At 54.7% G+C, this 23,948-nt stretch overlaps 1 protein-coding gene across 2 annotated transcripts in view; it reads left to right on the top strand.

The window, feature by feature from the left end:
- Window positions 1-2,066: 2,066 nt before the first annotated feature.
- LOC147091407 (zyxin-like) overlaps window positions 2,067-23,948 on the top strand; it is a 52,716-nt gene continuing 30,834 nt past the window's right edge. Inside the window, exons 1-4 of one of the 2 annotated variants that reach the window (XM_085976765.1) lie at window positions 2,067-2,329; window positions 4,593-4,802; window positions 12,932-13,060; window positions 17,114-17,611. In XM_085976765.1, the coding sequence (XP_085832891.1) occupies window positions 2,327-2,329; window positions 4,593-4,802; window positions 12,932-13,060; window positions 17,114-17,611 (840 nt within the window). In that variant the 5' untranslated portion in view covers window positions 2,067-2,326. Of the gene's footprint in view, window positions 2,330-4,592; window positions 4,803-12,931; window positions 13,061-17,113; window positions 17,612-23,948 lie in introns of those variants that run through there. The other variant, XM_085976766.1, reaches the window with a different exon arrangement.

Below are 23,948 nucleotides of genomic sequence, written 5' to 3'. Positions count from 1 at the left end.
GATCAGGAGCAGGAACCAGGCTGATTCACCCCCTCCCTAACCCAGGGGTCACTGGACAGGGATCAGGAGCAGGAACCCGGGCTGATTCACTCCCTCCCTAACCCAGGGGTCACTGGACAGGGATCAGGAGCAGGAACCCGGGCTGATTCACCCCCTCCCTAACCCAGGGGTCACTGGACAGGGATCAGGAGCAGGAACCCGGGCTGATTCACCCCCTCCCTAACCCAGGGGTCACTGGACAGGGATCAGGAGCAGGAACCCGAGCTGATTCACCCCCTCCCTAACCCAGGGGTCACTGGACAGGGATCAGGAGCAGGAACCCCGGCTGATTTACCCCCCTCCCTAACCCAGGGGTCACTGGACAGGGATCAGGAGCTGGAACCCGGGCTGATTCACCCCCCTCCCTAACCAGGGGTCACTGGACAGGGATCAGGAGCAGGAACCCGGGCTGATTCACCCCCTCCCTAACCCAGGGGTCACTGGACAGTGATCAGGAGCAGGAACCCGGGCTGATTTACCCCCTCCCTAACCCGGGGGTCACTGGACAGGGATCAGGAGCATGAACCCGAGCTGATTCACCACCTCCCTCACCCAGGGGTCACTGGACAGGGATCAGGAGCAGGAACCCGGGCTGATTCACCCCCTCCCTAACCCAGGGGTCACTGGACAGGGATCAGGAGCAGGAACCCGGGCTGATTCACACCCTCCCTAACACAGGGGTCACTGGACAGGGATCAGGAGCAGGAACCCGGGCTGATTCACCCACTCACTACCCAGGGGCTCGGTACCACACCGGGTGTGAGATCAGGCTAACTCAGCACAGGCCGGGGATGGAGCCTGGGCTTTTCCTGCTCTGTGTGTGTGTGTGGGGCTCAGTACCACACCGGGTGTGAGATCAGGCTAACTCAGCACAGGCCGGGGATGGAGCCTGGGCCTTTCCTGCTCAGTACCACACCGGGTGTGAGATCAGGCTAACTCAGCACAGGCCGGAGATAGAGCCTGGGCCTTTCCTGCTCTGTGTGTGGGGCTCAGTACCACACTGGGTGTGAGATCAGGCTAACTCAGCACAGGCCGGGGATGGAGCCTGGGCCTTTCCTGCTCTGTGTGTGTGTGTGGGGCTCAGTACCACACCGGGTGTGAGATCAGGCTAACTCAGCACAGGCCGGGGATGGAGCCTGGGCCTTTCCTGCTCTGTGTGTGGGGCTCAGTACCACACCAGGTGTGAGATCAGGCTAACTCAGCACAGGCCGGGGATGGAGCCTGGGACTTTCCTGCTCTGTGTGTGTGTGTGGGGCTCAGTACCACACCGGGTGTGAGATCAGGCTAACTCAGCACAGGCCGGGGATGGAGCCTGGGCCTTTCCTGCTCTGTGTGTGTGTGTGGGGCTCAGTACCACACCGGGTGTGAGATCAGGCTAACTCAGCACAGGCCAGGGATGGAGCCTGGGCCTTTCCTGCTCTGTGTCTGTGTGTGGGGCTCAGTACCACACTGGGTATGAGATCAGGCTAACTCAGCACAGGCCGGGGATGGAGCCTGGGCCTCTCCTGCTCTGTGTGTGGGGCTCAGTACCACACCAGGTGTGAGATCAGGCTAACTCAGCACAGGCCGGGGATGGAGCCTGGGCCTTTCCTGCTCTGTGTGTGGGGCTCAGTACCACACCAGGTGTGAGATCAGGCTAACTCAGCACAGGCCGGGGATGGAGCCTGGGCCTTTCCTGCTCTGTGTGTGGGGCTCAGTACCACACCGGGTGTGAGATCAGGCTAACTCAGCACAGGCCGGGAATGCAGCCTGGGCCTTTCCTGCTCTGTGTGTGTGTAGGGCTCAGTACCACACTGGGTGTGAGATCAGGCTAACTCAGCACAGGCCGGGGATGGAGCCTGGGCCTTTCCTGCTCTGTGCGTGTGTGTGGGGCTCAGTACCACACCGGGTGTGAGATCAGGCTAACTCAGCACAGGCCGGGGATGGAGCCTGGGCCTTTCCTGCTCTGTGTGTGTGTGTGTGGGTGTGTGTTCCGGTTGGGACATTTGCTGATAACCAGAGTGACTCTCTCTCTCTCTCAGTTGCGGTGGGCTGATCAACAATGACGTCTCCGGGGACGCCCGGGCCGGCCAAGCTGACCTCCAGCGTGAACATCACCATCGGCACTCCGAGCTTCTACAACCCCAGAAGAAGTTCGCTCCTGTCGTCGCTCCCAAACCCAAGGTGAACCCGTACAGGGCCGTGGTGAGCAGGCCCGAGCCCACAGTAACCCCACCTCCCACCTTCAGCAGCAGCAGCCGGGCTCGGCTCGGCCGTGTTGGAGAGGCCCCGGACATAGGCCTGGGAGATGGTGAGCAATGCCAGGGTGGGGAGTGACGGTGGGGGGTCGGGGAGGGGAGTGAGGGGGGAGGGAGTGAGGGGGGGGGAGACGGGGTGGGGGGGGAGGGGAGTGAGGGGTGCGGGGGAGGAAGTGAGGGGGGGAGAGGGGGTGGGGAGAGTGAGGGGGAGAAGGAGGGAGTGAGGGGGAGAGGGAGGGGGAGTGTGAGGGGGAGGGAGGGTGTGTGAGGGGGAGGGAGTGAGGGGTAGGGGCAGGGAGGGGAGGGGCAGGGATTGAGGGGAATGGGAAGGAGGGAGGGGAGTGGAGGGGAGGGAGTGAAGAGAAGGGGAGGGAGGGGAGGGGCAGGGAGGGAGTGGTAGGGGAGGGAGGGAGGAGAGAGGGAGGGAGGGGAGTGAGGGGGAGTGGAAGGGCAGGGAGTGAGGGGGAGGGGAGGGGAGAGTGAGGGGAGGGGAGGGGCAGGGAGTGAAGGGAATGGGAGGGGAGGGGAGTAGAGGGGCAGTGAGTGAGGGGAATGGGAGGAAGGGGAGAGAGTGAAGGGAATGGGAGGGAGTGGGAGGGAGTGAGGGGCAGGAAGTGAGGGGAATGGGAGGGAGTGGGAGGGAGTGAGGGGCAGGAAGTGAGGGGAATGGGAGGAAGTGGGAGGGAGGGAGGGAGTGAGGGGAGGGGAGGGAGTGGAGTAGAGGGGCAGTGAGTGAGGGGAATGGGAGGGAGGGGAGGGGAGGGGGAGGGGAGGGGGCTGGAGGGGAGTGAGGGGAATGAGAGGGAGGGGAGGGGCAGGGAGTGAGGGGGAGGGAGGGGAGTGTGAGAGGGAGAGAGTGAAGGGAGTGTGAGGGAGTGAGGGGGAGGGGAGGGAGTGAGGAGAAGGGGAAGGAGGGGAGGGGAGGGGCAGGGAGTGAGGGGGAGGGAGGGGAGTGTGAGGGGGCGAGGGAGTGAGGGGGGATGGAGGGGAGTGTGAGGGGGGAGGGATTGAGGGGGAGGGAGGGGAGTGGGAGGGAGGGGGTGAGGGGGAGGGGAGGGAGGGGAGTAGAGGGGCAGGGAGTGAGGAGAAGGGGAGGGAGGGGAGAGAGTGAGTGGGAGGGAGTGAGGGGAATGGTAGGGAAGGGAGAGAGAGTGAGATGGGTAGGGAGTGAGGAGAATAGTAGGGAGGGGAGAGAGTGAGGGGGGAGGGAGTGAGGGGAATGGGAGGGAGGGGGAGGGGAGGGGCAGGGAGTGAGGGGAATGGGAGGGAGGGGGAGGGGAGGGGCAGGGAGTGAGGGGAATGGGGGAGGGGAGGGGCAGGGAGTAAGGGGAATGGGGGGAGTGGGGAGGGGAGCGACAGGGAGTAAGGGGAACGGGAAGGAGGGGAGGGGAGGGAGTGAGGGGGAGGTGCGGGAATGAGGGGAATGGGGGGAAGGGAACAGGAGTGGGGCCAGGGAGTGAGGAGCAGGGAGGCAGGGGAGGGAGGGGCAGGGAATGAGGGGAATGGGAGGGGAGGGAGTGAGGGGGAGGGGTGGCTGAGTGAGGGGCGGGGGAGAGGGAGGAGGGGTTGAGGAGAGGGCTGGGAGGGGAGGATATGGAAGGGGAAGGAGTGAGTGGAAGGAGAGGGGAGGGAGTGATGTGGCAGGGAGTGAGTGGGAGAGAGAATGAGTGAGTGGGAATTGAGGGAGTCGGGGTAATGGAGCAAGTGAGGGGGAGGGAGGAGTAAGGGGGAGAGGAGTGAGAGGGAGGGAAGGGAGGTGAGGGAGAGGGGATGGGGAGGAAGTGAGGTGAAGAAGGGAGTTGGAGTGAGGCGTAGAGGGAGGGGGAGTGAGGCGAGGGGGAGTGACGGGAAGGAGGGATGGGGAGGGAGTGAGGGTGAGAGGGAGGAGAAATAGAGAAATAAATCATCTCTGTCTCTCTCTCTGTCTCTGTCTCTCTCTATCTCGCTCTGTCTCTCTCGCTCTCTCTTTCTCTCTCTCTGTCACTCTGCCTCTCTCTTTCTCTCTGTCTCTCTCTTTTGGTAATATTATTATTTAAGTTAATAAGGAAATCTCTGGGCAGTTTGGGAGAGGAGAGGTGGAGCTGGTCGGAAGGGAGGAGTTACTCCTGAGGAGCAGGATGAGCCAATGCTGCGCCCCCGCTGGCCAGAGGGTGGAATTACTCCGTCACATGTTTACATAGAGAGTTGCTGCTATAAATCGTGGGCATGAGGCAAACGTGACAACAGGATGTGACTGTGAGTGGACAAGGAGCAAGGTCCTTCCAGACAGGAAGTGAGGATTTTGTTTAACGGACTCTTGCTTTGTGTTTTTTGCAGATTTGCCACTCCCTCCCCCACCCCCAGCAGGCGAGGAGCTCTTACCCCCGCCCGGCAGCATCCCCCCTCCCCCTCCCCCCTCCCCCTCCCCCACCCCCTCCCCCCTTTGAAGAGTCCTTCCCTCCCCCACCCGCCGAGGAGTTGTTCCCGTCGCCGCCGCCTCCCTTGGCGGAAGAGCCGCCCGCCGCGGATTGGCCGAGAGACACTGAGGTAAGTGACGTTCTCACTCAAGCTGGGCCCCCATCCCCCCTCATTCAGCCCCTCGAGCCTGTTACATAGGAACAGGAGGAGGCCATTCAGCCCCTCGAGCCTGTTACAAAGGAACAGGAGGAGGCCATTCAGCCCCTCGAGCCTGTTACAAAGGAACAGGAGGAGGCCATTCAGCCCCTCGAGCCTGTTACACAGGAACAGGAGGAGGCCATTCAGCCCCTCGACCCTGTTACACAGGAACCGGAGGAGGCCATTCAGCCCCTCAAACCTGTTACACAGGAACAGGAGGAGACCATTTAGCCCCTTGAGCCCATTACATAGGAACAGCAGGAGGCCATTCAGCCCCTCGAGCCTCTTACACAGGAACAGAAGGAGGCCCATTCAGCCCCTCGAGCCTGTTACACAGGAACAGGGGAGGCCATTCAGTCCCTCGAGCCTGTTACACAGGAACTGGAGGAGGCCATTCAGCTTTTCGACACTGTTACACAGGAACTGGAGGAGGCCATTCAGCCCCTCAATCCTGTTACACAGGAACTGGAGGAGGCCATTCAGCCCCTCGAGTCTGTTACACAGGAACAGGAGGAGGCCATTCAGCCCCTCAAACCTGTTACACAGGAACAGAAGGAGACCATTCAGCCCCTTGAGCCCATTACATAGGAACAGGAGGAGGTCATTCAGCAACTCGATCCTGTTACACATAACAGGAGGAGGCCATTCAGCCCCTCGACCCTGTTACACAGGAACAGAACGAGGCCATTCAGCCCCTCGACCCTGTTACACAGGAACAGGAGTAGGCCATTCAGCCCCTCGAGCCTCTTACACAGGAACAGAAGGAGGCCCATTCAGCCCCTCGAGCCTGTTACACAGGAACAGGGGGAGGCCATTCAGTCCCTCAAATCTGTTACACAGTAACAGGAGGAGGCCATTCAGCCCCTCGACCCTGTTACACAGGAACAGGAGTAGGCCATTCAGCCCCTCGAGCCTCTTACGCAGGAACAGAAGGAGGCCCATTCAGCCCCTCGAGCCTGTTACACAGGAACAGGAGGAGTCCATTCAGCCCCTCGACCCTGTTACACAGGAACTGGAGGAAGCCATTCAGCCCCTCGATCCTGTTACACAGGAACTAAAGGAGGCCATTCAACCCTCGAGTCTGTTACACAGGAACAGTAGGAGGCCATTCAGCCCAACGAGCCTCTTACACAGGAACAGGAGGAGGCCATTCAGCCCCTCGAGCCTCTTACACAGGAACAAGAGGTGGCCATTCAGCCCTTCGAGCCTCCTACACAGGAACAGGAGGAGGCCATTCAGCCCCTTGAGCCTCTTGCACAGGAACAGGGGGAGGCCATTCAGTCCCTAAATCTGTTACACAGGAACAGGAGGAGGCCATTCAGCCCCTCGAGCCTGTTACACAGGAACTGGAGTAGGCCATTCAGCCGCACGAGCCTCTTACACAGGAACAGGAGGAGGCCATTCAGCTCCATGAGCCTCTGGACAGGAACAGGAGGAGGCTATTCAGCCCCTCGAGCCTGTTACACAGGAAAAGGAGGAGGCCATTCAGCCCCTGAAACCTGTTACACAGTAACAGGAGGAGGCCATTCAGCCCCGCGAGCCTGCTACACAGGAACAGGAGGAGGCCATTCAGCCCCTCGAGCCTGTTACACAGGAATAGGAGGAGGCCATTCAGCCCCTTGAGCCTCTTACACAGGAGCAAGAGGTGGCCATTCAGCCCTTCGAGCCTCTTACAAAGGAACAGGAGGAGGCCATTCAGCCCCTCCATCCTGTTACACAGGAACAGGTGGAGGCCATTCAGCCTCTCGAGCCTGTTACACAGGAACAGGAGGAGGCCATTCAGCCCCTCGAGCCTGCTACACAGGAACAGGGGGAGGCCATTCAGTCCCTAAATCTGTTACACAGGAACAGGAGGAGGCCATTCAGCCCCTCGAGCCTGTTACACAGTAACAGTAGGAGGCCATTCAGCCCTCGAGCCTCTTACACAGGAACGAGAGGTGGCCATTCAGCCCTTCGAGCCTCTTACACAGGAACAGGAGGAGGCCATTCAGCCGCTTGAGCCTGTTACACAGGAACAGGTGGAGGCCATTCAGCCCCTCGAGCCTGTCACACAGGAAAGGGAGGAGGCCATTCAGCCCCTTAAACCTGTTACACAGGAACAGGAGGAGGCCATTCAGCCCCTCGAGCCTGCTACACAGGAACAGGAGGAGGCCATTCAGCCCCTGAAACCTGTTACACAGTAACAGGAGGAGGCCATTCAGCCCGGCGAGCCTGCTACACAGGAACAGGAGGAGGCCATTTAGCCCCTCATATCTGTTACACAGGAACAGGAGGAGGCCATTCAGCCCTTCGAGCCTCTTACAAAGGATGAGGAGGAGGCCATTCAGCCCCTCCATCCTGTTACACAGGAACAGGTGGAGGCCATTCAGCCTCTCGAGCCTGTTACACAGGAAAGGGAGGAGTCCATTCAGTCCCTCGAGCCTGTTACACAGGAACAGGAGGAGGCCATTCAGCCCCTCGAGCCTGCTACACAGGAACAGGGGGAGGCCATTCAGTCCCTAAATCTGTTACACAGGAACAGGAGGAGGCCATTCAGCCCCTCGAGCCTGTTACACAGGAACAAGAGGTGGCCATTCAGCCCCTCGAGCCTGTCACACAGGAAAGGGAGGAGGCCATTCAGCCCCTTAAACCTGTTACACAGGAACAGGAGGAGGCCATTCAGCCTCTCGAGCCTGCTACACAGGAACAGGAGGAGGCCATTCAGCCCCTCGTATCTGTTACACAGGAACAGGAGGAGGCCATTCAGCCCCTCGAGCGTGTTACACAGGAACAGGTGGAGGCCATTCAGCCTCTCGAGCCTGTTACACAGGAAAGGGAGGAGGCCATTCAGCCCCTTAAACCTGTTGCACAGGAAAGGGAGGAGTCCATTCAGTCCCTCGAGCCTGTTACACAGGAACAGGAGGAGGCCATTCAACCCCTCGATCCTGTTACACAGGAACAGGAGGAGGGCATTCAGCCCCTCGAGCCTCTTACACAGGAACAGGAGGAGGCCATTCAGCCCCTCGAGCCTCTTACACAGGAACAAGAGGTGGCCATTCAGCCCTTCGAGCCTCTTACACAGGAACAGGTGGAGGCCATTCAGCCCCTCGAGCCTGTCACACAGGAAAGGGAGGAGGCCATTCAGCCCCTTAAACCTGTTACACAGGAACAGGAGGAGGCCATTCAGCCCCTCGAGCCTGCTACACAGGAACAGGAGGAGGCCATTCAGCCCCTCGTATCTGTTACACAGGAACAGGAGGAGGCCATTCAGCCCCTCGAGCGTGTTACACAGGAACAGGTGGAGGCCATTCAGCCCCTCGAGCCTGTTACACAGGAAAGGGAGGAGGCCATTCAGCCCCTTAAACCTGTTGCACAGGAAAGGGAGGAGTCCATTCAGTCCCTCGAACCTGTTACACAGGAACAGGAGGAGGCCATTCAGCCCCTCGATCCTGTTGCACAGGAACAGGAGGAGGGCATTCAGCCCCTCGAGCCTCTTACACAGGAACAAGAGGTGGCCATTCAGCCCTTCGAGCCTCTTACACAGGAAGAGGAGGAGGCCATTCAGCCCTTCGAGCCTCTTACACAGGAACAGGAGGAGGCCATTCAGCCCCTCGAGCCTGTTACACAGGAACAGGTGGAGGCCATTCAGCCCCTCGAGCTTGTTACACAGGAAAGGGAGGAGGCCATTCAGCCCCTTAAACCTGTTACACAGGAACAGGAGGAGGCCATTCAGCCCCTCGACCGTGTTACACAGGAACAGGAGGAAGCCATTTAGCCCCTCGAGCCTGTTACAAAGGATGAGGAGGAGGCCATTCAGCCCCTCGAGCCTGTTAAACAGGAACAGGAGGAGGCCATTCAGCACCTCGACCCTGTTACACAGAAACAGGAGGAGGCCATTCAGCCCCTTGAGCCCGTTACATAGGAACAGGAGGAGGCCATTCAGCAACTCGATCCTGTTACACAGGAACAGGAGGAGGCCATTCAGTCCCTCGAGCCAGTTACACAGGAACTGGAGGAGGCCATTCAGCCCCTCGAGTCTGCTACACAGGAACAGGAGGAGGCCATTCAGTCCTTAAATTTGTTACACAGGAACAGGAGGAGGCCATTCAGTCCCTAAATATGTTACACAGGAACTGGAGGAGGCCATTTAGCCCCTCGAGCCTGCTACACAGGAACAGGGGGAGGCCATTCAGTCATTAAATCTGTTACACAGGAACAGGAGGAGGCCATTCAGCCCCTCGAACCTGTTACACAGGAACTGGAGGAGGCCATTCAGCCCCTCGAGCCTGTTACACAGGAACAGGTGGAGGCCATTCAGCCCCTCGAGCCTGTTACACAGGAACAGGAGGAGGCCATTCAGCCCCTCGAGCCTGTTACACAGGAAAGGGAGGAGTCCATTCAGTCCCTCGAGCCTGTTACACAGGAACAGGAGGAGGCCATTCAGCCCCTCAACCTTGTTATACAGGAAGAGGAGGAGGCCATTCAGCCCCTCAACCCTGTTAGACAGGAACAGGAGGAAGCCATTCAGCCCCTCATACTTGTTACACAGGAACAGGAGGAGGCCATTCAGCCCCTCGACCCTGTTACACAGGAACAGGAGGAAGCCATTTAGCCCCTCGAGCCTGTTACATAGGATGAGGAGGAGGCCATTCAGCCCCTCGAGCCTTGTAAACAGGAACAGGAGGAGGCCATTCAGCCCCTCAAACCTGTGATACAGGAACAGGAGGAGGCCTTTCTGCCCCTTGAACCTGTTACACAGGAACAGGAGGAGGCCATTCTGCCCCTTGAACCTGTTACAGAGGAACAGGAGGAGCCCAGTCAGCCCTTCGAGCCTGCTGTGCCATTCAATCAGATCATCGATCTCAGTCTTGAAATTTTCAATTGGCCCCCCAGCCTCAGCAGCTTTTTTGGGGAGGGAATTCCAGATTTCCCCTACCCTTTGTGTGAAGAAGTGCTTCCTGACATCACCCCTGAACGGCCTGGCTCTAATTTTAAGGTTATGCCTCCTTATTCTGGACTCCCCCCACCAGAGGAAACAGTTTCGCTCTGTCTACCATATCAACGTCTTATACACCATGAGGGTCATAGATGGGGTAGATAGAAAGGAACTTTTCCCCTGAGCAGAGCGGGCAATAACCAGGGGGCATAGTTTGAAGGTAAGGGACAGGAGGTTTAGAGGGGATTTGAGGAAAAAGTTTTTCACCCAGAGGGTGGTTGGAATCTGGATCTCACTGCCGGAAAGGGTGGTAGAGGCAGGAACCCTCACAACATTCAAACATAGAAACATAGAAGATAGGAGCAGGAGGAGGCCATTCGGCCCCTCGAGCCTGCTCCGCCATTCAATGAGATCATGGCTGATCATCCAAACTCAGTACCCTGTCCCTGCCTTCTCCCCATATCCCTTGATCCCTTTAGCCTTAAGAAATATATCTAACTCCTTCTTGAATATATTAATGAATTGGCCTCTACTGCCTTCTGTGGTAGAGAACTCCACAGGTTCACCACTCTCTGGGTGAAGAAATTCCTCCTCATCTCTGTCCTAAATGGCTTACCCCTTATCCTTAGACTGTGACCCCTGGTTCTGGACTCCCCCGCCATCGGGAACATCTTTCCTGCATCTAGTCTGCCTAGTCCTGTTAGAATTTTATAAGTTTCATTGAGGTCCCCTCTCATTCTTCTAAACTCTAGTGAATATAAGCCTAATCGACCCAATCTCTCCTCATACGTCATTCCTCTCATCCCAGGTATCGGTCTGGTGAATCTTCGCTGCACTCCCTCCATGGCAAGAACATCCTTCCTCAGATAAGGCGACCAAAACTGCACACAATACTCAAGGTGTGGTCTCACCAAGGCCCTGTACAACGGCAGCAAGACATCCTTGTTCCTGTACTCAAACCATCTCGATACAAAGGCCAACATGCCATTTGCCTTCTTAACCACCCGCTGCACCTGCATGCTTAGCGTCAGCGACTGGTGCACAAGGACACCCAGGTCTCGTTGCACTTCCCCTTTTCCCAAATTCAAGAAGCATTTAGATGAGCGCTTGAAACGCCATAGCATACAAGGCTACGGACCAAGTGCTGGAAAATGGGTTTAGAATAGATGGGGCTTGATGGCCAGCGCGGACACGATGGGCCGAAGGGCCTTTTTTCTGTGCTGTATAACTATCGCCTAGAAATTCAGTGGCCTGCGCCACCAGTTTGCGCCCAAAGAGGCCACTCAGAGGCTTTAGCGCCACTGGCCACAACCACCGCGATATTTAGCGGGGCGCTAATGGCGGCGTTAGCCTGTAGCGCTGCGCCGCCGCCGATGACGTCATCGGTGTGCGCAGCGCCCCGCTACCGCCCCGAACGCCATATTAGGTCGCGCCCGCCTCTTCAGCGCCAGCCGCAAGGAGCGACCGGTTCACAGGGGCCTACCTGTGCCGGTAGTGGCGCTAGTTAAGGTGGAGGTGCGGCCGGCCGCTTTTTCGGCGGCCGCCTGCCCGCACCTCCGTCCCCGGCCTCCTAACCACCCCCCCCCCGCGGCATTGCCGGCTGTTTCCCGAGAGCCCGGCACTTCTCCTTGGTGCCGGGCTCATTTGCCGGCACTCGCGAGCGGGGATCGCGCTGTTGCAGGCACCTCCCCCTTAACAGTGGGAGGAAGGCCTGCAGTACCGCAGCGTGCCGTGCCGCAGCGTGTGGCGCTGCGGCCCTTAGCGCGCCGATATTCAGGGTGAGCGTCCCAAGCGGGGCGCGGGAAGCCTCGAGTAGCGGCCCGCTTCCATTTGGGGCGCAGAAACTGAATATCCGGATGGCGCAAGTGGCTCTGCTCGCAGCGGTAATTCCGGCGCCCAGGCGAGCTTGGCGCCCCAAATGGCGCCCAACTGAATTTTTAGCCCGATGATTCTATGACTATGACCATGATCAGGTCACTCCTTAATCTTTGATACTCAGGGGGATACAAGTCTAGTCTGTACAAAATAACAACAGGAAATGCTGGAAAAACTCAGCAGGCCAGGCAGCATCAGTGGAGAGAGAAACAGAGTTAAAATTTTCAGGTCATTGACCTTTCGTCAGAATTGGAAAAAAGCTGGAGATGGAAAGCAGGTTTAGGGGCTGGGAAAAGGGGGAGGGGATGAAAGAACAAAAGGGAAGGTCAGTGATAGGATAGAAAGCAGGAGAGATTAAGAGACATTGAGAGACATTAAGAGATATTCAAGGCGAGAGGAGATGGTAATGGGGGCAGGTTACGGAACAAAGGATGGCTCGAGATGGGGTGTGAATTGCGCTGGCAGAATGAAGGGCATGTGGGAGGGAAGAAGAAAAAAAGAAGAAAATATATATATGTGATAGGGGCCGAGGTTATGACCTGAAATTGTTGAACTAGTCTGTACAACCCTTATCTGAGGAAGGATGTTCTTGCCATGGAGGGAGTGCAGCAAAGATTCACCAGACTAATACGTGGGATGGCAGGAATGACGTATGAGGAGAGATTGGGACGATTGGGCTTATATTTGCTGGAGTTTAGAAGAACATAAAGTTCTAACAGGACTAGACAGACTAGATGCAGGAAGGATGTTCCCGATGGTCGGGGAGTCCAGAACCAGGGGTCACAGTCTAAGGATGAGGGGTAAGCCATTTAGGACAGAAATGAGGAGGAATTTCTTCACCCAGAGAGTGGTGAACCTGTGGAATTCTCTACCACAGAAGGCAGTTGAGGCCAATTCATTAAATATATTCAAGAAGGAGTTGGATATATTTCTTAAGGCTAAAGGGATCCAGGGATATGGGGAGAAAGCAGGGACAGTGTACTGAATTTGGATGATCAGCCATGATCTCATTGAATGGCGGAGCAGGCTCGAGGGGCCGAATGGCCTACTCCTGCTCCTATCCTCTATGTTTCTATGTAACCCGTCCTCAAAATTTACCCCTTTTAGCTACGGTATCGTTCTGGAGAATCGGCGCTGCTCCCCCTCCAAGGAGAATATATCCTTCCTGAGGTGCGGGGCCCAGAATTGATGGCAGTTACCCCAGATGGGGGTCTAACCAGAGCTGTAAATGCCTTGTTCTCATGCCTAATCTTGGTACATTTAATTCTAGGAGGATGAGGGCTCCTCGATTGCCATGGCAACCAGCATTGACTCACAGATCGACTCCTTGACTTCCATGCTGGAGGACATGCAGAACAATGACCCCTACAAGTCAAAGGTCACGCCCTCTGCCCCTGCGGTGAGTCCCTGCCGACAAGTCAAAAGTCGCATTTCCCGTTCGGCAACAACAATTTGCATTTGTACAGCGCCTTTAACTTAAAGGTGCTTCACAAGGGCGTAAACGAGTCAGACATTTGACACCGCGCCACGTAAGGAGATATTAGGACAGGGGACCTGAAGCTCGGTCAAAGAGATCGGCTTTTAAGGACCTTATTAAAGGAGGAGAGAAGGGCGAAGTGGTTTAGGGAAGGAATTCCAGAGCTTAGGGCCCAGGTAGCTGAAGCTGGCAATGGTTGAGCGATTAAAATCAGGGGGGATGCGCAAGAGGCCAGAATTGGAGGAGCGCAGAGATCTCTGAGGGTTGTAGGGCCGGAGGACAGTATTGAGGGAGTGCTGCACTGTCGGAGGGGCAGTACTGAGGGAGCGCTGCACTGTCAGAGGGGCAGCACTGAGGGAGCGCTGCACTGTCGGAGGGGCAGTACTGAGGGAGCGCTGCACTGTCGGAGGGGCAGTACTGAGGGAGCGCTGCACTGTTGGAGGGGCAGTACTGAGGGAGCGCTGCACTGTCGGAGGGGCAGTACTGAGGGAGTGCTGCACTGTCGGAGGGGGTGTACTGAGGGATCGCTGCACTGTCGGAGGGGCAGTACTGAGGGAGCGCTGCACTGTCGGAGGGGCAGTACTGAGGGAGTGCTGCACTGTCGGAGGGGGTGTACTGAGGGAGTGCTGCACTGTCGGAAGGGCAGTACTGAGGGAGCGCTGCACTGTCAGAGGGGCAGTACTGAGGGAGTGCTGCACTGTCGGAGGGGGTGTACTGAGGGATCGCTGCACTGTCGGAGGGGCAGTACTGAGGGAGTGCTGCACTGTCGGAGGGGCAGTACTGAGGGAGCACTGCACTGTCGGAGGGGCACTACAGAGGGAGCGCTGCACTGTCGGAGGTGCCGTCTTTCAGATGAGACGTTAAACCGAGGTCTCTGTCTGCCCTCTCAGGTGGATGTAATAGATATCACAGCCACTTTTGGAAGAAGAGCTGGGGAGTTCTCCCCGGAGACCTGGGGCCAATATGTACCCCTCAACCAACATCAATCACCGAGACAGATTAACTGGTCATGATCAGAGTGCTGCTTGTGGGAGCTTGCTGTGCACAAATTGGCTGCCGTGTTTCCCACATTACAACAGTGGCTACACTTCAGAAAGTACTTCATTGGCTGTAAAGCGCTTTGGGACGTCCTGTAGTCCTGAAAGACGCTATAGAAATGCAAGGTCATTCTTGTTTTCCCCTAAATCTGTCGTAGGGGACTGGGTGGATGATTTTATTTGAGAATAATGAGGTGTACAATTTTAGTGAGGCAGAATCGGAGGGATGGGCTAGAATAGATGGAACCTAGGAAGAGGAGGAGGCCATTCAGCCCCTCGAGCCTGTTCCGCCATTCAATGAGATCATGGCTGATCTGTGACCCAACTCCACATAGGCACTTGGTCTAAGCATTAAACAAAGCTTTAATCAACTGTTTTACAACATGGCGGTCTAGTTGTGTCCTTCACTAGTTCCTGTTAAGAATATCCTGCGCAAGCTGGGCCCGTGCCCGAGTATTTATACTCTCCCTGGACAGCGCCACCCACAGGCCGCTCAGTTGATTCATGTCACCCGCCGTTGGCCCACATCCCTTAATAACTTTGGTTAACAGAAATCTATCAATCTCCGATTTAAAATGAACAATTGATCCAGCATCAGTTGCCGTTTGCGGAAGAGAGTTCCAAACTTCTACCACCCTTTGTGTGTAGCAGTGTTTCCTAATTTCACTCCTGAAATTATGTCCCCTAGACCTCGGGGGGGAAATTTGGTTGCTTTACGCCTCCTGTTAGCACCTAAGAGGGCAACTCATGCCCAGACGCGGTGCTGCCAACGCCCCTTGCGAAATTCAGCGGGAGGTCAGCGGCGGTGCTAACCGTTAGCGCCCCGCGGGGCTGCGCCACCGGCGATGACGTCATCGCCGTGCGCAGCGCCCCGCTCGCACCCTGGCCGCGATCTTCGGTAGCACCCCCCGTGACGTACCGCCGGACGCTGTGCCCGACGGGGTCATGGGGGGGGTTCTACCTGTGGCCGGGGTGGTGCTAATGAAAGGCGAGGTGCCGGGCACCCATTTTTGTTGCTGGCCGCCTGCCAACACCTGCCTCCGCTTCCCATCCCCGTCCTCCTCGCTGGAGTTCAGAAAAATGAGAGGGGATCTCATTGAAACTTATAAAATTCTAACAGGACTAGACAGACTAAATGCAGGAAGGATGTTCCCAATGGCGGGTGGAATCCAGAACCAGGGGTCACAGTCTAAAGATAAGGGGTAAGCCATTTAGGACTGAGATGAGGAGGATTTTCTTCACCCAGAGAGTGGTGAACCTGTGGAATTCTCTACCACAGAAGGCAGTTGAGGCCAGTTCATTAAATATATTCAAGAAGGAGTTAGATATATTTCTTAAGGCTAAAGGGATCAAGGGATATGGGGAGAAAGCAGGGACAGGGTACTGAGTTTGGATGATCAGCCATGATCTCATTGAATGGCGGAGCAGGCTCGAGGGGCCGAATGGCCTACTCCTGCTCCTATCTTCTATGTTTCTATATCCTTCCTAAGGTGTGGTGCCCAGAACTACTCACAGCACTCCAGGTGTGATCTAACCAGGGCTTTGTATAGCTGTAGCATAACTTCTGCCCCCTTGTATTCTCGACCTCTAGGTATAAAGGCCAGCATTCCATTAGCCTTTTTGATTATTTTCTGTACCTGTCCGTGACATTTTAATGACCTATGTTCACCTCTCCAGTGCTTTGAGGTGCCTGCTGTACATGGTCCATGTCTCTGAGGCATACAGCAGGGCGGGTATCACTGCTGCTCTGTAGACCATGAGCTTGGTGCCGGGTTTCAGGTCCTGGTCTTCAAACACTCTCTTCCTCAGGCGACCGAAGGCTGCACTGGCACACTGAAGGCGGTGTTGGACTTCATTATGGACTACATTAATGATTTGGATGTGAATGTCCAAGGTATGATCAGTAAGTTCGCAGGTGACACGAAAATTGTTGGAGTGGTAAATAGCGAGGAGGGAAGCCTCAGGCGACAGGACGATATAGACGGGATGGTTAGATGGGCAGAACAGTGGCAAATGGAATTTAACCCTGAAAAGTGTGAGGTGATGCATTTTGGGAGGACCAACAAGGCAAGGGAATACACAATGAATGGTCGGACCCTAGGAAGGACAGAGGATCAGAGGGACCTTGGTGTGCATGTACGTAGATCCCTGAAGGCAGCAGGACGGGTAGATAAGGTGGTTAAAAAGGCATATGGGATACTTGCCTTCATTAGCCGAGGCATAAAATATTAGAGCAGGGAGGTTATGATGGAGCTGTACAAAACGCACGTTAGGCCACAGCTGGAATACTGTGTGCAGTTCTGGTTGCCACACTATAGGAAGGATGTGATTGCATTGGAGAGGGTGCAGAGGAGATTCACCAGGATGTTACCTGGGCTGGAGCACTTCAGCTATGAAGAGAAACTGGACAGGCTGGGTTTGTTTTCCTAAGAGCAGAGAAGGCTGAGGGGGGACCTGATTGAGGTGTACAAAATTATGAGGGGCATAGATAGGGTAGATAGAAAGGAACTTTTCCCTTAGTAGAGGGGTCAATAACCAGGGGGCATAGTTTCAAGGTAAGGGGCAGGAGGTTTAGAGGGGATTTGAGGAAAAACTTTTTCACCCAGAGGGTGGTTGGGATCTGGAACTCACTGCCTGAAAGGGTGGTAGAGGCAGGAACGCTCACAACATTCAAGAAGCATTTAGATGAGCACTTGAAACGCCATAGCATACAAGGCTACGGACCAAGTGCTGGAAAATGGGATTAGAATAGACAGGACTTGATGGCCGGCGCGGACACGATGGGCCGAAGGGCCTCTTTCTGTGCTGTATAACTCTATGACTCTATTGTGCGCTGGGTGGGGATCGAATGCTCTGGGGAAGGACAAGGCCTGGACTGCTCTCTGTCGATGGGAGAGTGAGAAAAGGAGCTAATTTGACTAATTCTACTCTGTTGCAGATCAATGGCCGCCACACAATGTCTTCGACCCAAGGGCCTGGTTCTGAGACGCTCCATCAGCCTCCCGTCCCCCCAGCCTCCAAGTTTGGGCCTAGAGTGGCAGGGTTTTCGCCCGTGAAGGCCCTGAAGCCTCAAACGCCAGGCCTGAAACCCCAGCCTGGGCCTCCCGCCACCCCCTGGGCCGGCGCGGCGAAGCAGAGGCTAGGCCCGGTTTCCAAGGCGACAGAGCCTCGGCCTACGCCACCGGGAGCCCCGGCAGGCCAGGCCTCGGGGCTCGATCTGGACCAGGGGGCCCCCATCCCGCAACCTCCGGCCCCGCAGCCCTCCCGGGCCTTTGCTCCCCGGCAGCAGCAAGTGGTCTCCTCCACCGTGGAAGGGAGTCCCGGAGATCAGAGGCATCAATCCTCCCCGGCTCCCACAGTCCAGCAGAAGCCAGCATGGAACCGAGTCGAGCAAAAGGAGAGACCTCGAGTCCAGGAACAGCCACCGATGGAACCGGTGAGTCAATCGACATCTTACTGCACACTCCCTCGGCGTTAGATACAGAGTAAAACTCCCTCCACACTGTCCCGTCAAACACTTCCAGGGCAGGTACAGCACGGGTTAGATACAGAGTAAAGCTCCCTCCACACTGTCCCATCAAACACTCCCAGGGCAGGCACAGCACAGGTTATGTTAGATCCGTGTATCTTAATGTTGTGTCCTTCAATAATCAGACAAAAACGGCAGGGAACGATCAACAGGTGTTTACTGAATGAGGGTTCAAACTGCAACTGACTGTACAGATCACTACTCGGGGTTTATATACAGGTGTGGTCACTGCCGGTACTACAGGATACAGGAGCTGTAAAAAGTAGTTCTCCCCCTTAAAGGTACATACATTACAATTCCTCCCCTTTTAGATTGACAGTACCATAACACTCATTTAACAATTAAATATCAAACTAATTACAATTAACACTTTTAACATGCAACATTAACTGAAAATAGTCTATTTATAAATTCAGTCTTTGGGGAGGCTTCCTGATCCTTTCTGGATAACGCCTTTCCCGAGTGTCTCGCTTTTGGTGCGGAGGCGATTCTAACACCCTGTCGTCAGTTGATTCATCAGCTTCCAATGCTATTGTTTCTGGGGTAGATGCTACCTGTACGTTGGGTTCCTCACCAGGTACGTATGGCCGAGACATGGGGTTGACTTGTTCCTGTGACTCTAGGATCTGCTCAGCATGGCGTCTCACGATGCTCTCCCCAACGTGCACTGTGTACATTAATGGCCCCTGCCATGTGCATATCGTTCCTGGTTGCCATTTCTCTGTTCGGTAGTCGCAGGCCAAGACTGGTTGCCCTACATTGAAGCTCCTTGTCGGCTTCTCATTGATGTGCTGGAATTGCTTATTCTCAACATCTCTTCGTACATTTGGTCTGAGCAAATCCAGACGAGATCTCAACCTTCGGTTAAAGAACATCATGGCCGGGGCCTGGTTGGTGACTGCATGTGTCGCATTTCTGTAGGCTAACAGGAAATTGTCCACCTTATGCTGCAGTGGAATGTCGTCATCGCACATGGCCTTTACTGCTTTTTTAAAGGTTTGTACGAACCTCTCAGCCAATCCATTTGTGGCTGGATGATACGGGGCGGATGTGTAATGCCTTACCCCATTCCTTTTCATAAATCTTCGAAACTCTTCGGACACAAACTGTGGTCTGTTATCAGAGCAAATCTGCCCTGGCAAGCCGTTCCTGGCAAAAATGGTCTGTAGGACTGCAATAGTTTTCTCCGTGGTGGTGGAGGACATTTTGATCACCTCAGGCCATTTCGAGTGCGCATCCACGGCTATTAAAAACATTGAGTCCATGAATGGACCAGCAAAATCAATATGCACCCGTTGCCATGGAGATGAGGGCCACTCCCATGGGTGTAGAGGGGCATGTGGTGGTGCATTTTGGACCTTCTGGCATCCTGAGCAGCTCTTTGTCAGGTCCTCAATTTGCTGATCGATCCCCGGCCACCACACATAAGCCCTAGCAAGGCTTTCCATTTTCACCCCTCCCAGATGACCTTCGTGAAGCTCATTGAGCACTCTCTCCCTTAACTTGGGTGGAATTACCACTCGGGATCCACACATCAAGGTCCCCTGGCATACTGACAGCTGTTCTCTTCTGGATGAGAATGCTGGCAATAGTGAGTCGCCATGTGCTGGCCATCCCTTCACCGTCAAATCATATACCCGAGACAGTGTCGGGTCATTTCGGGTCTCCTTCTCTATACCAGCGTTAGTTACTGGCAAGCATTCAATTATAGTCGAATGAAATATTTCGACAGGATCCACTGCTGGTGCTTCCTCCGCAGTAGGCAGTGGCAGGCGTGATAGCCCATCAGCGTTTCCATGCTGTTTCGTGCCCTTATACTCGATTTCATATTGGTGTGCCCCTACAAAAAGGGACCATCTTTGTAGCCGTTGCGCAGTCATCACCGGAACGCCCTTCTTTGGATTAAAGATGGAGACAAGTGGTTGGTGGTCAGTCAGCAAGGTGAACTTCTGCCCGTGCAGATAGTGATTGAACATTTTCACTCCCCACACGAGGCTGAGGGCCTCCCTGTCAATCTGGGCGTAGTTACGCTTGGTTGAGGTTAGTGACCGAGACGCAAAGGCTACTGGCCTCTCCGAGCCGTCCGGGAATTTGTGCGACAGCACCGCTCCAATGCCATAGGGTGATGCATCACACGCCAACCGAATTGGTAGTGCTGGGTTGAAATGAGCCAACACCTCTTTTGATGTGATCAATGCTTTGCTCTTCTGGAAAGCTCGTTTACATTCATCACTCCACTTCCATGGTACCCCCGTTTGCAGTAGGGTGTTCAGTGGGTGTAGTACGGTAGACAAATTCGGCAAGAACTTATGGTAGTAGTTCACCAGCCCGAGGAACAACCTTAGTTGTGACACATTTTCCAGTGCTGGAGCCTTGACTACTGCCTCAATCTTTTCAGGGGACTTATGTAACCCCTCTTTATCAATAACGTGGCCACAATGCGAGATCTGCTTCTGGAAAAACTCGCATTTGTGGCGATTAGCTCGGAGCCCATATTCCTTCAATCTAGTGAGCACCTGCTCCAGGTTGGCGAGGTGATCACTGTCATTTTCGCCCGTGACCAGGATGTCGTCCAAATAACACTGGGTCCCTGGAATCCCTTGCAGGACTTGTTCCATTGCCCTTTGCCAAATAGCCGGAGCTGATGCTATCCCGAACACCAGCCGGTTGTATTGGTAGAGACCTTTATGAGTGTTGATCGTGAGGTACTGTTTTGAGGCTTCTCTACCTCCATTTGCAGGTACACCTGGGCCAGATCAATCTTAGTGAAGCGTTTCCCTCCAGATAGCGAGGCGAAAATATCTTCAATCCGCGGAAGCGGATATTGTACAGTGTGAAGGACTGGGTTCACTGTCACCTTAAAGTGTCCACAGATGCGAACCTTCTTTGGTTCCCCATGCGTATTACTCAACGACCTCTTCATTACAGGAACGATGGGTGTAGCCCACTCGCTCCAGTCCACTTTGGACAGTACTCCTGAACGTTCCAAACCTTCCAGCTCTGCTTCGACGGCTGGGTGGATCGCATAAGGTCTAGCCTTAAAAAACTTTGGGCTTGCATTTTCCTCTATTTTGATCGTCGCTGTTATGCCTTTTAGTGTTCCGAGTCCCTGCTGGAACACTTCTTGTGCGTCAGTTAGCATTTTTGACAGTCGTCCAGGTGTGACGTCGTCATCCTTTTTGGCATCTACAGTCAGTGCTTGTATGGAATGCCAATCTAGCTGTATCTTCCGGATCAATTCACGTCCTATTAGTGGCGGTCCTCCATCTGGCAACACATATAGGTCCATTTTTGGTGTTTCCTTGCCGTTATATATAACGTTCACCCTTATTTTTCCTTTGGGGTAGACTTTTTGCCCCGTGTACGTCTTCAAGACAATCTTTGTATCTCTCAAGGGTATATGTGAGAATAGCCACTTGTAGTCCCTTCGGTTTATGACTGTTAGGGCAGATCCTGTGTCCAATTCCATTTTCACTTGGACTCCTGCTATCTTGAGCGTGACCCAGATAGTTTGGTGATCCTCCATTTTGATCACATTATGTAGTTTCAGACAACCCAGCTCCTTGCTTCCGGAGTCTGTATCACTCTTCTGTTCATCTGAACTACTCTCCGTCACCTTATGTACCTTCTTGTACTTCTCCTGTGGAGATTTCTTGCTGCTGGTGTTCTTTCCCGACCTGCAGACTCTTGCTATGTGTCCTACTTTTCCACACTGTCTGCACACTTTGTCCTTGAACCAGCAATCATTATGGTCGTGTGTTGTTCTGCCGCAGCGATAGCACTTCACTGTTCCGTATGACATTTCATTTGTGCCATATTCTTGCGGTCTCGGTTGTATCTCTGCAGCGCCCCGTGCTGCTGCTTCATGTGATACTGCAATGCTGAAAGCCTTGTCCAGCGTAAGATCCTTTTCTGATAGAAGCCGTTTCTGGGTTCCTTCACTTTGAAGCCCACACACAAACTTGTCCCTTAAAGTATCTGCTAGTCCCGTTCCAAACTGGCAGCGTTTCAATAGCTTGCGCAGTTCCGTTAAATACTCAGCATTACTTTCATCTTTATGCTGGTTCCTTTTGTGAAACTTAAATCTTTCTGCTATCAGCAGTGATGTGGGGTTTAAGTGGTCCTGTAGGATTGACACTATGTTTTCAAAATCCTTTTCTACTGGCTTCTCTGGGGTTACTAGGTTTCATAGTAAGCCATACGTTTTTGCACCCATTGAATTCAACAATACCAGCGCTTTCTTGTCATCTGGCACTTCATTCGCCTTGCAGTATATTTCTATGCATTCGACATATGTCGTCCAATCTTCGACTTCATTGTCGAACGCTGTGATACTGCCACTCTTAGGCATTTTTGGGTGTGGTTAGACTGGCTTAAAATGGCGTCTCCCGCGCTTTCCTTTCTTCCCCGCTGCGGCTTAAAATGGCGTCTCCCGCGCTGCTGCCAACACCGCTCTCGGCAGTCCTCGTGGCAAATGGCGATGCCCTGTGGGTTTCGTGTGCTGCTCCTGCGCTGCTGCCACTGCCGCTCTCTGCGGTCCTCGTGGCAATGGCAGCGCCTCACATTTTTCTGCGCGCCTCTCTCCCCCGTTGACGCCGCTCGGTCCTGAACACCGGCTGCACCCTGTGCGCTCTGCCCTCTCTCTCTCCCCTGTCGACGCTGCTCGGCCTTTTTCTGTGCCGCTCGGTCGGGCTCTAGCCGCCGCTGTCCGGGAAGGGTCTGCGCAGTACCTGTTGCCAGCCCGTTTCGCTGGACCACCGTGACTGGAAAGCCAAGCCTGGCTCTCGACAGCCTCCCCTGCGATGCTCAAATCTCCGCTGGATGACTGGGCGGTTGCCCGTGGTTGACGCCCGTGCTTCTGGACTCGACCTCCTTCCACTGTTCTCCAGGAGCGAATCCCTGGGAGGTGATGCAGAGTTACAGGTAGGTTCGAATCTGCTCGTCGCCAATGTTAGATCCGTGTATCTTAATGTTGTGTCCTTCAATAATCAGACAAAAGACGGCAGGGAACGATCAACAGGTGTTTACTGAATGAGGGTTCAAACTGCAACTGACTGTACAGATCACTACTCGGGGTTTATATACAGGTGTGGTCACTGCCGGTACTACAGGATACAGGAGCTGTAAAAAGTAGTTCTCCCCCTTAAAGGGACAGACATTACAGGTTAGATACAAAGTAAAGCTCCCTCTACACTGTCCCATCAAATACTCCCAGGGCAGGTACAGTACGGGTTAGATACAAAGTAAAGCTCCCTCTACACTGTCCCATCAAACACTCCCAGAGCAGGTGCAGCACGGGTTAGATACAGAGTAAAGGTCCCTCTACACTGTCCCGTCAAACACTCCCAGGGCAGGTACAACACGGGTTAGATACAGAGTAAAGCTCCCTCTACACTGTCCCATCAAACACTCCCAGGTCATGTACAGTGCAGGTTAGATACAGAGTAAAGCTCGCTCTACATTGTCCTGTCAAACACTCCCAGGGCAGGTACAGCACGGGTTAGATACAGAGTAAAGGTCCCTCTACACTGTCCCATCAAACACTCCCAGGGCAGGTACAGCACGGGTTAGATACAGAGTAAAGCTCCCTCTACACTGTCCCATCAAACACTCCCAGGGCAGGTACAACACGGGTTAGATACAGAGTAAAGCTCACTCTACACTGTCCCATCAAACACTCCCAGGTCATGTACAGTGCAGGTTAGATACAGAGTAAAGCTCGCTCTACACTGTCCCGTCAAACACTCCCAGGGCAGGTACAGCACGGGTTAGATACAGAGTAAAAGCTCCCTCTACAGTGTCCCACCAAACACTCCCAGGGCATGTACAGCACGGGTTAGATACAAAGTAAAGCTCACTCTACACTGTCTCATCAAACACTCCCAGGGCAGGTACAGCACGGGTTAGATGCAAAGTAAAGCTCCCTCTACACTGTCCCATCCAACACTCCCAGGGCAGGTACAGCACGGGTTAGATGCAAAGTAAAGCTCCCTCTACACTGTCCCATCCAACAGTCCCAGGGCAGGTACAGCACGGGTTAGATGCAAAGTAAAGCTCCCTCTACACTGTCCCATCAAAACTCCCAGGGCAGGTACAACACGGGTTAGATACAGAGTAAAGCTCCCTCTACACCGTCCCATCAAACACTCCCAGGGCAGGTACAGCATGGGTTAGATACAGAGTAAAACTCCCTCTACACAGCCCCATCAAACACTCCCAGGGCAGGTACAGCACGGGTTATATA

This window comes from Somniosus microcephalus, unplaced genomic scaffold (genome assembly GCF_052327205.1).
Source record: "Somniosus microcephalus isolate GS21.2 unplaced genomic scaffold, FLI_Smic_1.0 unresolved_chr3, whole genome shotgun sequence".
NCBI lineage: Eukaryota > Metazoa > Chordata > Chondrichthyes > Squaliformes > Somniosidae > Somniosus > Somniosus microcephalus.
The sequence above is the reverse complement of the archived record's forward strand: the minus strand, read 5'-3'. Positions and strand labels throughout refer to the sequence as shown.